The following is a 13,098-nucleotide window of genomic DNA, read 5'->3' on the forward strand; positions in this document are numbered from 1 at the left end:
GGGATGAGGGCGGGGCCTGGCACTGGGGGATGGGGATGGGGGACTGGGACACGGCCTGGCAGTGGAGGAGTGGGGCTGGGGAACGTGGGCGCGGACTGGCACTGGGGGAGTGGGGATGGAGGATGGGTGCGGGGCCTGGCACTGGGGGAGCGGGGCTGGGGGAGTGGGGAGGCAGCCTGGCACTGGGGGAGTGGGGCTGGGACTAGGGGAGTGGGCCTGGGGAATGGGGGGTGGGCTGGCACTCGGGGAGTGGGGCTGGGGAACAGGGGGTGGCCTGGCACTGGGGGATGGGGATGGGGGGGTGGCCTGGCACCGGGGGGTGGGGCTGGGGGCTGGGCGGTGGCCTGGCACTGGGGGATGGGGATGGGGATGAGGGCGGGGCCTGGCACTGGGGGATGGGGATGGGGGACTGGGACACGGCCTGGCAGTGGAGGAGTGGGGCTGGGGAACGTGGGCGCGGACTGGCACTGGGGGAGTGGGGATGGAGGATGGGTGCGGGGCCTGGCACTGGGGGAGCGGGGCTGGGGGAGTGGGGAGGCAGCCTGGCACTGGGGGAGTGGGGCTGGGACTAGGGGAGTGGGCCTGGGGAATGGGGGGTGGGCTGGCACTCGGGGAGTGGGGCTGGGGAACAGGGGGTGGCCTGGCACTGGGCGACTGGGGACGGGGGCACGGCCTGGCACTGGGGAAGTGGGGCTTGTGGACTGAGGCACAGCCTGGCACTGGGGGGTGGAGCTGGGGAACGGGGGGTGGCCTGTCACTGTGGGTGTGGGGCTGGGGAACGGGGGCGTGGGCTGGCACTGGGGGCCTGGGGCTGGGGAATGGGGGGTGGCCTGGCAGTGGAGGAGTGGGGCTGGGGAGCGGGGGGGGTGACCTGACAGTGGAGGAGTGGGGCTGGGGAACGGAGGGTGGGCTGGCAGTGGGGGAGTGGGGCTGGGGTAATGGGGGGTGGCCTGGCACTGGGCGACTGGGGATGGGGGCGGGGCCTGGCACTGGGGGGGTGGGGCTGGGGAACAGGGGGTGGCCTGTCACTGGGGGAGTGGGGATGGGGGCACGGCCTGGCACTGGGGAAGTGGGGCTTGTGGACTGAGGCACGGCCTGGCACTGGGGGGTGGAGCTGGGGAACGGGGGGTGGCCTGTCACTGGGGGAGTGGGGCTGGGGAACGGGGGGTGGCCTGGCAGTGGAGGAGTGGGGCTGGGGAACGGGGGGGTGGCCTGGCACTGGGGGAGTGGGGGTGGGGGAGTGGGGACGCAGTCTGGCACTGGGGGAGTGGGGCTGGGGGACTGGGACACAGCCTGGCAGTGGAGTGGGGCTGGGGAACGGGGGGTAGCCTGGCACTGGGGGAGTGGGGCTGGGGGAGTAGGGAGGCAGCCTGGCACTGGGGGAGTGGGGCTGGGGAATGGGGGGGTGGGCTGGCACTCGGGGAGTGGGGTTGAAGTAATGGGGGGGTGGCCTGGCAGTGGAGGAATGAGGCTGGGGTAATGGGGGGTGGCCTGGCACTGGGGCAGTGGGCCTGGGGGAGTGGGGGGTTGGCCTGGCAGTGGGACTGGCGGATGGGGGCACATCCTGGCACTGGGGGAGTGGGGCTGAGGGAGTGGGGGGTGGCCTGGCAGTGGAGGAGTGGGGCTGGGGAACAGAGGGTGGGCTGGCAGTGGGGGAGTGGGGCTGGGGTAATGGGGGGTGGCCTGACAGTGGAGGAGTGGGGCTGGGGGAACGGGGGGAGTGGCCTGACAGTGGAGGAGTGGGGCTGGGGGAATGGGGGGGGTGGCCTGGCAGTGGGGGTGTGGGGCTGAGGGAATGGGGGGGTGACCTGACAGTGGAGGAGTGGGGCTGGGGAACGGAGGGTGGGCTGGCAGTGGAGGAGTGAGGCTGGGGTAATGGGGGGGTGGCCTGGCAGTGGGACTGGGGGATGGGGGCACATCCTGGCACTGGGGGAATGGGCCTGGGGGAGTGGGGGGTTGGCCTGGTAGTGGGACTGGGGGATGGGGGCACATCCTGGCACGGGGGGAGTGGGGCTGAGGGAGTGGGGGGTGGCCTGGCAGTGGAGGAGTGGGGCTGGGGAACGGAGGGTGGGCTGGCAGTGGGGGAGTGGGGCTGAGGTAATGGGGGGTGGCCTGACAGTGGAGGAGTGGGGCTGGGGAACGGAGGGTGGGCTGGCAGTGGAGGAGTGAGGCTGGGGTAATGGGGGGTGGCCTGACAGTGGAGGAGTGGGGCTGGGGGAGCGGGGGGCATGACCTGACAGTGGAGGAGTGGGGCTGGGGGAGCAGGGGAGGTGATCTGACAGTGGAGGAGTGGGGCTGGGGGAGCGGGGGGGGGTGGCCTGACAGTGGAGGAGTGGGGCTGGGGGAACGGGGGGTGGGCTGGCAGTGGAGGAGTGGGGCTGGGGGAGCGGGGGGGGGTGGCCTGACAGTGGAGGAGTGGGGCTGGGGGAACGGGGGGTGGGCTGGCAGTGGAGGAGTGGGGCTGGGGGAGCGTGGGGGGTGACCTGACAGTGGGGGAGTGGGGCTGGGGGAGCGGGGGGTGTGGCCTGGCAGTGGAGGAGTGGGGCTGGGGAACGGAGGGTGGGCTGGCAGTGGGGGAGTGGGGCTGGGGTAATGGGGGGGTGGCCTGACAGTGGAGGAGTGGGGCTGGGGGAGCGGGGGGTGTGGCCTGGCAGTGGAGGAGTGGGGCTGGGGAACGGAGGGTGGGCTGGCAGTGGGGGAGTGGGGCTGGGGTAATGGGGGGGTGGCCTGACAGTGGAGGAGTGGGGCTGGGGGAGCGGGGGGTGTGGCCTGGCAGTGGAGGAGTGGGGCTGGGGAACGGAGGGTGGGCTGGCAGTGGGGGAGTGGGGCTGGGGTAATGGGGGGGTGGCCTGACAGTGGAGGAGTGGGGCTGGGGGAGCGGGGGGCGTGGCCTGGCAGTGGGGGTGGGGGGCTGTGGATTGTGGGGGTGACCTGGCAGTGGGGGTGTGGGGCTGGGCCTGGCACAGTGGGGTGGGGCCGTGGGGAGGGGCAGGGCTGGGTCTTGCATCGCATTACAGGCAACGGGCTGGGGCGCCAGCGCCTGGTGTCCCAGGCCCTGGCACTGCGAAGGCCTGGGGGGAGAGGACCCAGCTTGACCCTGTTCGTGAGTGTGGGAGATGGGGGCACCCGGGGGAAGCAGGGCAGTGCCCTGGGGCTGTGGGTATCTGTGGGGAGACGGAGGGGGCTGAACCCTGCCCCCCCCCGCTCCTCCAATCCTTCTGTTGCTGTTCCCAGGTTGCACCTGTAACCAGCTCGGCACGCTGCCCACCCACTGCGCCTCTGGCACCTGCTCCTGTGACCGGCTCACGGGCCGCTGCCCCTGCCGTGGCCACGTGGTGGGCAGGAACTGCGACCAGTGCGGCCCCGGCTTCTGGAGCTTCGGTGGGGAGCAGGGCTGCAAGCCCTGCAGCTGCCACCCGGCCCACTCCCTGCAGCAGAGCTGCAACATGGTGAGTGCCCCGTGCCAGGGAGCAGGGGCTGGGTGCTGCCTGGCGTCCAACAGGGCCTGGCGCTCGGACCCGGGTAGGCGAGCTGGGAACTGCATGGACAGCTGCGCTGTGGGGCCATCGGGCTGTGCAGAGCCCAGGGAGGCCTGCATCTGGGGGTGCCTGGGCTCCCTCTGCTCCACCGAAGTCTCTGCTTTGCCCCCCAGTTCACAGGGCAGTGCCCATGCCGGCCGGGCTTCGGGGGCCGCACCTGCGCCGACTGCCAGGAGAACCACTGGGGCGAGCCAGAGCAGGAGTGCCGGGGTGAGTGTGAGCAGGGGTTGGGGGGTCTGTGAGCAGAGACCTGGAGTGCAAATCCGGGGCGGAGGGGGCGGGGGGAAAGTCTGGAGTGGAATGTGGAGCAGTGAGCTGGAGGGGAGTGGGCGGAGCAAGCCAGGAGGGGGGTGTCACGGACTCGCAGATCGGGCCCCTTCTTGGCCCCGTGCGGTCCGTGGTGGGGGTGCCCCTTTCAGTGCGACAGCCCTTCTCGGGGGTCCACTCTCTCTCGGGGTCAGGCCCCTCCACCTCCTGGAGCTGCACCTCTCTGAGCCTTAGCACGCCTGTCTCTGCCGTGGGCCCCCCCAGGGAGTCCCCTCGCTCTGGACCCCCAGGCCTCCACCCTTGAAGGGGACGATGCCCCCTGTTCTCTGGACTGCAGTGACTCTCAGCCAGTGCAAAACAGGTGGGTTTAGTGAGCATTGAACACAGCGCAGGAAACTCTCAGGCCTGGCCTCCCCCAGCACAGCACATCCCAGTCCCCCTGCATCCAGGTGGGCTCTGCCTGCTCCCCCTCTCCAGCCCCGAGCCCCCCTGCTTCCCAGCTGGGCCTCCGATGTCCCCAGCCCCAAGCCCCCTCTGTCCATTGGCTTCTCTCCAGGAAAACAGGGTCGTAAACAGGAAGTCCTGGGTCTCCTCTCCTCTCAGTCCCCCTCTGGCTGGAACCGACGGGTCAAGTCACCGGGGTCCTCTCCCCGCAGCCCATTGTCCTCCCACTGGCCAGAACCGGCTGCGACTCCTGAGCTGGGTCTCTGGGTCGTCAGGTCACCAGTCGCTGGGGTCTCCATCCTCCAGGCCATCGGCCGGGGTCCCAAGTTCCCTCTCCGGTCCTGTGTACCAACAAACTCCCTCTCCCCTCACCTTATACCAGTAACACCCGGGGACACTGAGTCCCGTCCCCCCCCCCCCCGTGCATGCAAACCCCTGGAAAACACAGAAAAACCAAGAAAACCCCCCACTTCATCACAGCGGGCACAGGGGATGGGAGGAGAGCTGGGATGGGGACGGGCTAGACCAAGAAGGGGCAGGAGGAGAGCCTGGAGGGGGATGGGGGCGAGTCGGAAGGGGATGGGGTAAGCCCAGGGGGATGAGGGGTGAGCCAGAGGGGGGTGGGAAGTGAACGTTGGGAGGGGGAGTGAGCCCGGAAGGGTGGGGGTAAGTTAGAGGGGGATGGTGCTGAGCCCGGGGGGATGAGGGGTGAGCCCGGTGGTGTGGGGGCAAGTTGGAAGGGGATGAGGGGTGAACTGGAGGTGAGTAGGGGGTGAGCTTGGGGGGGGTGAGCCCAGGGGGTGTGGGTGAGTTGGAAGGGGATGGGGGTGAGCCCAAGGTGATAAGGGGTGAGCCAGAGGGGAGTGGGAGGCAAGCCCAGAGGGGTGGGGGTGAGCCGGAGCGGGGTGGGGGGGCAAACCATGAGGGGTCGGCCCTTGCTGAGCCCCCTGCCCCCCAGAGAGAGGCGTGGGGTTTGGGGCGTTGGCGGAGCTTTGCTGCATTGTAGGAGCTGTGCGGGGGGCACGGCTGGGGAGCTGCCCCCTGCCATGGGAGCGGCTGGGGAGGGCTCAGCAGTCAAAGTGTTACCCCCCGTCTCAGAGCGAGGCCCAGCAGCGGGCGTGCCAGGCTGTGTGCAGACTCTGGCAGGCGTCCCGGCGGGCAGCTGGGCTGTGACGTGCCCCCTTTGCTCCGGCAGCCTGTGACTGCGACCCGGCCGGGGCGGAGAGCCTGCAGTGTGAGCGTCTCAGCGGGCGCTGTGCCTGCCGGCCTGGCTTCACAGGGCAGCACTGCGACCGCTGCCTCCGCAGCTTCCAGGACAATTTCCCCCGCTGCGACCGCTGCCCGCCCTGCTTCGCCCAGTGGGACCTGGCCCTGGCCCGGCTGCACGACCGGCTGCGCCAGCTGCAGGAGGGAGGCCCTGGGCCTGAGCTCAGCAACAGCCGCCTGCAGGCCCTGGAGAGCAAGCTGAGGCGCACGGAGCAGCTGGTTGGGGATGGCAGCAGCCAGGGCACCCCCCTCCTGCGCCACCTGGGCCGCCAGCTGGACGACACCAGGCAAGGGGGCGGCACTGGCGGGGAGGGCCTGGGCGATGGACCCTTCACTCTGAGCACCCGGCAGGATCGGCTCGGTCCTCCCCTCCAGCTGGACTGGGAGCAGATGCCCATGTTGCTGCCCCAGCTGGCATGGCTGGCCCCTTGTGAGCAGGCCCAGCAGAGGCCAAGGAGATGGAGGCCCCATGTGAGTGCAGGGCTGAGCCCCACTGGCAAGGCTGGCCAGCCTTCTGGACGTCCATCTCCTGTGCCCATGCGCCCGCCGATGTGCTGGGGAGAAGGGCCTGGTGGCTGGGCCTGGGCCCTGGGACAGGGTGGGGTGCGGGTCTCTCCCTGTGCCCACTCTGAGCTGTGCCCCTAGGGAGGACATGGACGAGGTCTGGAAGCAGCTGCAGGCTGCGGAGGGGCGCCTGGACGGGCTGGCTGAGGCGGACGCGGAGCAGAGGGGCCGCCTGGCCAATCTGAGCAGGGAGCTGCAGGAGCTGAACCGCACCCTCTCCCACCAGCAGGAGCAGCTGGCAAACTGCAAAGAGGCCAGCTTTTGGGGTAAGGGGGCAGAGTCCCCACGGAGCCCCTCCCTGCCCTGCCCAGCCCCCACATGGGGCAGCCACATCTCCCTGGCCGCACAGGGGCAGAGCTGTCCACGGCCCGGCCTGATGCCCTGCTCCTGTGCCCTGGCAGAGTCCTACCGGAGCATCCAGGCCTACTCTGAGAGCTCGACGCAGGCGGCGCTGCGGGCCAGTGCCTCGGTGCAGGGGCCAGCCAGCCCGGTCGGCCAGGCCCAGCGCACACGGCAGGCCGCGGAGGAGCTGCTGCACGACACCGGCAGCGCCTTCTGCAGGACCCTGGCAGCGCAGAGGAGTTTGCTGCGGGAGGCCCAGAAACGGGTGGCTGCGCTCAGCGTCTCCGGGCTCAACGAGAGGGTGAGCAGGGTGGGGTGGGGCTGGGAGAGCCCGGATGGGGCAGGGCCAGGAGTAGGGTCACCAGATGTCCCGATAGTTAACTTCTCGTCCTGCGTCCCGACCGATGGGTGATCAGGACGCCATTGGTCCCAATACTGAAAGGTTACCAGGCGTCCAGTTGGTGCGGGGCCAGCAGTCTCCCTGCCCAGCTCCGTGCAGCTCCCCAGAAGTGGTGACATGTCCCTGCTGCTCCTGGGCGCAGGGACAGCCAGGAGGTCCACACGCCGCCCCCGAGCGCTGACTTCACAGCGCCCATTGCCCAGGAACCGCGGCCAATGGGAGCTGCAGGGGCGGCGCCTGTGGATGAGGCAGTGTGCAGAGCCTCCTGGCTGTGCCTCCACCCAGGAGCCAGAGGGAGTTATCACCACTTCCAGGGAGCTGCCTGAGGTAAGCTCCGCCCGGCCCTGCACCCTGCACCCCAACCCTGAGCCCCCTCCCGCATCCAAACTCCCTCCTGGAGTCGGCACGCTGAACCCCCTCCTGCGCCCCAACCCCCTCTCCCAGCTCTGAGACAGCCCCTTGCAGCAGGGCCCAGAGCCAGGGCAGTGCACCCCGACCAAGGGAGCCCGGGTGGGGGCGGGTCTCCGGATGGGGGTCAGGCTGAGCCCCTGGGGAGGAGAGGCCGGGTGGGGGCGGGTCTCTGGATGGGGGTCGGGCTGGGCACCTGGGGAGGAGAGGCCGGGTGGGGGCGGGTCTCTGGATGGGGGGGGTCGGGCTGGGCCCCTGGGGAGGAGAGGCCAGGTGAAGGCGGGTCTCTGGATGGGGGGGGTCAGGCTGGGCCCTTGGGGAGGAGAGGCCGGGTGGGGGCGGGTCTCTGGATGGGGGGGGTCGGGCTGGGCCCCTGGGGAGGAGAGGCCAGGTGAAGGCGGGTCTCTGGATGGGGGGGGTCAGGCTGGGCCCTTGGGGAGGAGAGGCCGGGTGGGGGCGGGTCTCTGGATGGGGGGGGTCGGGCTGGGCCCCTGGGGAGGAGAGGCCAGGTGAGGGCGGGTCTCTGGATGGGGGGGGTCGGGCTGGGCCCTTGGGGAGGAGAGGCCAGGTGGGGGCGGGTCTCTGGATGGGGGTCAGGCTGGGCCCTTGGGGAGGAGAGGCCAGGTGGGAGCGAGTCTCTGGATGGGGGGGGTCAGGCTGGGCCCTTGGGGAGGAGAGGCCAGGTGGGGGCGGGTCTCTGGATGGGGGTCAGGCTGGGCCCTTGGGGAGGAGAGGCCAGGTGGGAGCGAGTCTCTGGATGGGGGGGTCAGGCTGGGCCCCTGGGGAGGAGAGGCCGGGTGGGGGCGGGTCTCTGGATGGGGGGGGGTGTCGGACTGGGCCCCTGGGGAGGAGAGGCCGGGTGGGGGCAGGTCTCTGGATGGGTGGGGTCAAGCTGGGCCCCTGGGGTGGAGAGGCCAGGTGGGGGTGGGTCTCTGGATGGCGGGGGTCAGGAGAGGCTGGGTGGGGGCGGGTCTCTGGATGGGGGGGTGTCGGGCTGGGCCCCTGGGGAGGAGAGGCCAGGTGGGGGCGGGTCTCTGGATGGGGGGGTTGGGCTGGGCCCCTGGGGAGGAGAGGCCAGGTGGGGGCGGGTCTCTGGATGGGGGGGTCGGGCTGGGCCCCTGGGGCAGAGAGGCCAGGTGGGGGCGGGTCTCTGGATGGGGGGGTTGGGCTGGGCCCCTGGGGAGGAGAGGCCAGGTGGGGGCGGGTCTCTGGATGGGGGGGTCGGGCTGGGCCCCTGGGGCAGAGAGGCCAGGTGGGGGCGGGTCTCTGGATGGGGGGGTTGGGCTGGGCCCCTGGGGAGGAGAGGCCAGGTGGGGGCGGGTCTCTGGATGGGGGGGTGTCGGGCTGGGCCCCTGCGGAGGAGAGGCCGGGTGGGGGCGGGTCTCTGGATGGAGGGGGTCGGGCTGGGCCCTTGGGGAGGAGAGGCCAGGTGGGGGCGGGTCTCTGGATGGGGGGGTGTCGGGCTGGGCCCCTGGGGAGGAGAGGCCAGGTGGGGGTGGGTCTCTGGATGGGGGGGTCGGGCTGGGCCCTTGGGGCAGAGAGGCCAGGTGGGGGCGGGTCTCTGGATGGGGGGTTGGGCTGGGCCCCTGGGGCGGAGAGGCCAGGTGGGGGCGGGTCTCTGGATGGGGGGGGTCGGGCTGGGCCCCTGGGGAGGAGAGGCCAGGTGGGGGCGGGTCTCTGGATGGGGGTCGGGCTGGGCCCCTGGGGAGGAGAGGCCGGGTGGGGGCGGGTCTCTGGATGGGGGGGGTCGGGCTGGGCCCCTGGGGAGGAGAGGCCAGGTGGGGGCGGGTCTCTGGATGGGGGGGTGTCAGGCTGGGCCCCTGGGGAGGAGAGGTCGGGTGGGGGTGGGTCTCTGGATGGGGGGGGTCGGGCTGGGCCCCTGGGGAGGAGAGGCCGGGTGGGGGCGGGTCTCTGGATGGGGGGGTGTCAGGCTGGGCCCCTGGGGAGGAGAGGCCGGGTGGGGGCGGGTCTCTGGATGGGGGGGTGTCAGGCTGGGCCCCTGGGGAGGAGAGGCCAGGTGGGGGAGGGTCTCTGGATGGGGGGGGTCGGGCTGGGCCCCTGGGGAGGAGAGGCCGGGTGGGGGCAGGTCTCTGGATGCGGGTAGGACTGGGCCCCAGGGCCGGAGAGGCCAGGTGGGGGCGGGTCTCTGGATGGGGGTAGGACTGGGCCCCTGGGGAGGAGAGGCCGGGTGGGGGCGGGTCTCTGGATGGGGGGGGTCGGGCTGGGCCCCTGGGGAGGAGAGGCCGGGTGGGGGCGGGTCTCTGGATGGGGGGGGTCGGGCTGGGCCCCTGGGGAGGAGAGGCCGGGTGGGGGCGGGTCTCTGGATGGGGGGGGGTCGGGCTGGGCCCCTGGGGAGGAGAGGCCGGGTGGGGGCGGGTCTCTGGATGGGGGGGGTCGGGCTGGGCCCCTGGGGAGGAGAGGCCGGGTGGGGGCGGGTCTCTGGATGGGGGGGTCGGGCTGGGCCCCTGGGGAGGAGAGGCCGGGTGGGGGCGGGTCTCTGGATGGGGGGGGTCAGGAGAGGCCGGGTGGGGTCGGGTCTCTGGATGCGGGTAGGACTGGGCCCCAGGGCCGGAGAGGCCAGGTGGGGGCGGGTCTCTGGATGGGGGGGGTCGGGCTGGGCCCCTGGGGAGGAGAGGCCGGGTGGGGGCGGGTCTCTGGATGGGGGGGGTCGGGCTGGGCCCCTGGGGAGGAGAGGCCGGGTGGGGGCGGGCAGAGCAGGAGGGCCCGGGGGCCTGCTGGGAGGAGTGGGTGACCTGGCTGGGCTAACCGGGAGGGGAGACAGAGCAAACCAGGACACACGGGCTCCTTTGGACGGGTTTGGAAGCGAGCCGGGAAAACCCCACAGGGAGCAGGAGCTGAAATCCGCCCGCTGTGGCCACGACCTGACACTTCGAACGGGCAGCTCTAGGCTCCCCGCTCAGGACCCAGGGGACCTTGGCCACGCTGCCCAGCTAGGTCCAGAGTCATGGGGTTCGGCGCAGAGATCTCTCTCCAGCAGCCTGGGCAGCTTTTCCTCTCCTGGGCTGGCAGTGCAGCTCCGCTCTCGCTGGCCTGTTCTTTGCCTCTCCTTGGCTTGGCTGCTCCTGGCGCTGTCCCTTTGGACCCAGTTTGTCACCAAGCAGGTTTCTTCACTCGGGGCCTTCACCTGGGCACTGGGCCCCTTCGACCTGTATTGCCTGACTAGACGCGCAGTCTCTGGGCACGGGCTTGAGGCTCGGAGAGGGGGGGCTGCCTCACTTACCCTTTGCAGGGTCTGGTTTAAGCTAAAACTGCCTTTGGAGCCGGTCCCATTTCCCCGGGTTGATTGCCGTGACGCCCTCTCCCGCACGTCCCTCCATTTCCCTCGCTGAGTGTCTGCTCCCAGACCCAGGTCTGACTTTCCTGCGTCTCCTGACCTCAGACCTTTCACCTTTTCCTTCTTTCCTCCTTCTCGCTTCCCAGTTCTTCTCTTAGCTGATCCCTTCCCCAGCTCCACTCGCTAGCTGAGCCTCTGCATCCTTCCCCTCCAGCTCTTTCCAGCTGCCCCTTCGGGTGGATCCCGAGCCCCCTCCTTGGCCGTCTCGTGCCAGGACAGCGTTCTGGGCTGCTGGGTTGCAGGGGCTAGCGCCCGGGCAGGGTTACAGCCAGGAGCCCCTCCAGGGAGAGAGCTGGGGCAGGGCTTGGGTGTCCCTCCGCCATGGATCCCCAGTGTTGGTGCTAGGTCCCAGCTTTAGAACAGTCCCTGGGAGAAGCCCTCCTGCAGGCCAGCCCCACAATGGGCCCCATCTTCTGCCAGGGTGGGCCACGTGGCCACCCCACCCCCTGACACTGGCCCTCTGGGCTCCAGCCTCTGCTTCACTCTGCGAGCTCTGCCCGGCGAGTCCCCCTGGGACAGAGCCGGGCAGAGCCCTGCCCACTGCGCAGGGACCGATGCCCCTCGCCCAGCGCCTGCAGCGACTCAGCCAGCGCTGTCCCCTGGCGCGACACAGGGAGTCCTTAGGGCATCCCAGAGAAGTGAAGGTTGCAGCATCGGCCGTCCTGCTCAGCCAGCGCCCAGCCCCTTGGTGCAGGCTCTGTCTGTCTGCCCTCCTTTGGCAGAGCCCTGGCTCCTGCCAGCCCCCAGCGCTTTGATCTCAGCTGGGGACTGTTCAGCCCCCCAGGGGAGGCAGGTCCCTCTGGGGCGTTGTTTGCTCGGTGCCAGCGTCCTGGCGAGTGGAGTCACCAGTGTCTTCTCAAATGCCCCACTGACATGGGGAGCAAGGCCCAGGCGGCCATGTTGCTTCCCCTACCCTGAGAGCAACCAGCCCTTCCCCGCCCGCTGGGGAGCCAGGCAGCATTGCAGGGAAACCGAGGCATGGACACAGGGCTGCCCAGAGTGGAGGGCAGGTAAGGCACCTGGTGGCGGTCTGGGTCTTCAGCGGCATTTCAGCGGCAGGGGGCCCTTCAGTGCTGCCAAAAACGTGGAGCAACTGAAGGGCCCCCCGCCACTGAAATGGCCCACAAGCCCTGGCCCGGCGGCGGTCCATGTCTTCGGCAGTGGGGCCCTTCAGTCGCTCTGGGTCTTCGGTGGCATTTTGGCGGCGGGGGCTCTTCAGTGCTGCCGAAGACCCAGAGCGACTGAAGAGGCCCCCCGCTGCCGAAATGCCACTAAAGACCCGGACCGCCGCCGGGTGAGTACAAGCACCGCGGCTCCCCGCTTTGCTCCAGGCCCCCTGAATCCTCTGGGCGGCCCTGCATGGACAGGCCTCATAAAAACATGACCAAATGTTCCCACGTTGTCCCAATTCACCTCCCCGAGAGGGGTGGCAGGATCGATGGGAGAACTCTCCCATCTACCGAGCGCTGCCTCCACCAGGCTCAGCTCGGGTTGCTGCATCGCTCCGGGAGGGCGATTTTTCAGCCCCCTGAGCGATGTGGTAACACTGACTTCATGTCCTAGGGTAGAACAGGCGTCAGTCTACCCTGAGAGCAAACTGAATCCTCCTCCCTGTCCCTGGTAGCCATGTGGAGCACAGGGGGAAACTGAGGCACACCCTGGAGTCATACAAATCATTCGCCCTTTGTCGCAGCCTCCCTGCCAGGTGTGGGGACCTCAGCAAATGCAATGGCAAGCTCAGGTTTCTGCCCCCTCCCCTGGGGCCCTGCAAGGCCGGCTGGCTCTCTGGCTGACCCCCTGCCATGCACTCTCTGCCCTGCAGATCTGTGGAGTGAAGGGAAATCAGGATTGCCAACAAGCCCCCTGTGGAGGGGCCTCTTGCCAGGACGACTCCGGGCAGCGGCGCTGTGGGGGCCCAGGCTGCAGGGGGGCGCTCCCTGTCTCCACACAGGCCCTGCGCACCGCCCAGGATGTCTCACGCCAGTTGGAAAGCGCAGCCGGGCAGCTGGGCACCATCGCCCTTAAGGTAGGGTGTGGGCAGGGGCGGGTCCTGTCTCCGGGGCGGGGACAGTCTCGGGCATCAAGCCTATGATTTAAGCTGCAGGGGTCCCAGTGACTGTGTCCCCACTAGCCTCGCACGTCTGTGGGCACCCACACAGCCTTATGCACACACAAATGTGCCAGTCCCATGCCTGTGCTGCCAGCTGGACACCTCCTTGTTCCCCCCACACTGAGTGTGGCACACAGCTGGCACCAGCCTGGAGCAATCAGCTGTGAGTCCCTTCCAGGTGCAGGAGATCCAGGAGCTGGCCCGAGGCGCCAGGAGACGAGCCCAGGACACACTGGATGGGTCCCAGGCAGCCAGAGGCCACATGGAGGAGTCCACAGCCAGACTGCGAGAATTCATCCAGAAGATCAAGGACTTCCTGGCAGGTATGGAGCCGGAGCTGAGCTGGGGTGGGCTGGGGGTTCCTAGGAATTCTGGCACCCCCCGCAGCCTGGCGCAGTGGGCG

The 13,098-nt window shown here is 70.0% G+C and overlaps 1 protein-coding gene and 1 long non-coding RNA gene across 3 annotated transcripts in view; one reads left to right on the top strand and one right to left on the bottom strand.

The window, feature by feature from the left end:
- The window catches only part of LOC127053132 (laminin subunit beta-2-like), a 77,933-nt gene that overhangs the window by 59,896 nt on the left and 4,939 nt on the right, over positions 1-13,098 (top strand). For both annotated transcript variants that reach the window (XM_050957231.1, XM_050957233.1), the window contains 7 exons: positions 3,235-3,449; positions 3,653-3,749; positions 5,446-5,803; positions 6,162-6,346; positions 6,482-6,723; positions 12,408-12,611; positions 12,874-13,018. In XM_050957231.1, the coding sequence (XP_050813188.1) occupies positions 3,235-3,449; positions 3,653-3,749; positions 5,446-5,803; positions 6,162-6,346; positions 6,482-6,723; positions 12,408-12,611; positions 12,874-13,018 (1,446 nt within the window). The remainder of the gene's footprint in view (positions 1-3,234; positions 3,450-3,652; positions 3,750-5,445; positions 5,804-6,161; positions 6,347-6,481; positions 6,724-12,407; positions 12,612-12,873; positions 13,019-13,098) is intronic.
- The window catches only part of LOC127053247 (uncharacterized), a 124,733-nt gene that overhangs the window by 8,075 nt on the left and 103,560 nt on the right, over positions 1-13,098 (bottom strand). The gene's annotated exons all lie outside the window — the stretch shown is intronic.

The sequence above is a fragment of the Gopherus flavomarginatus genome, chromosome 6, assembly GCF_025201925.1.
Source record: "Gopherus flavomarginatus isolate rGopFla2 chromosome 6, rGopFla2.mat.asm, whole genome shotgun sequence".
In the NCBI taxonomy this organism is placed as follows: domain Eukaryota; kingdom Metazoa; phylum Chordata; order Testudines; family Testudinidae; genus Gopherus; species Gopherus flavomarginatus.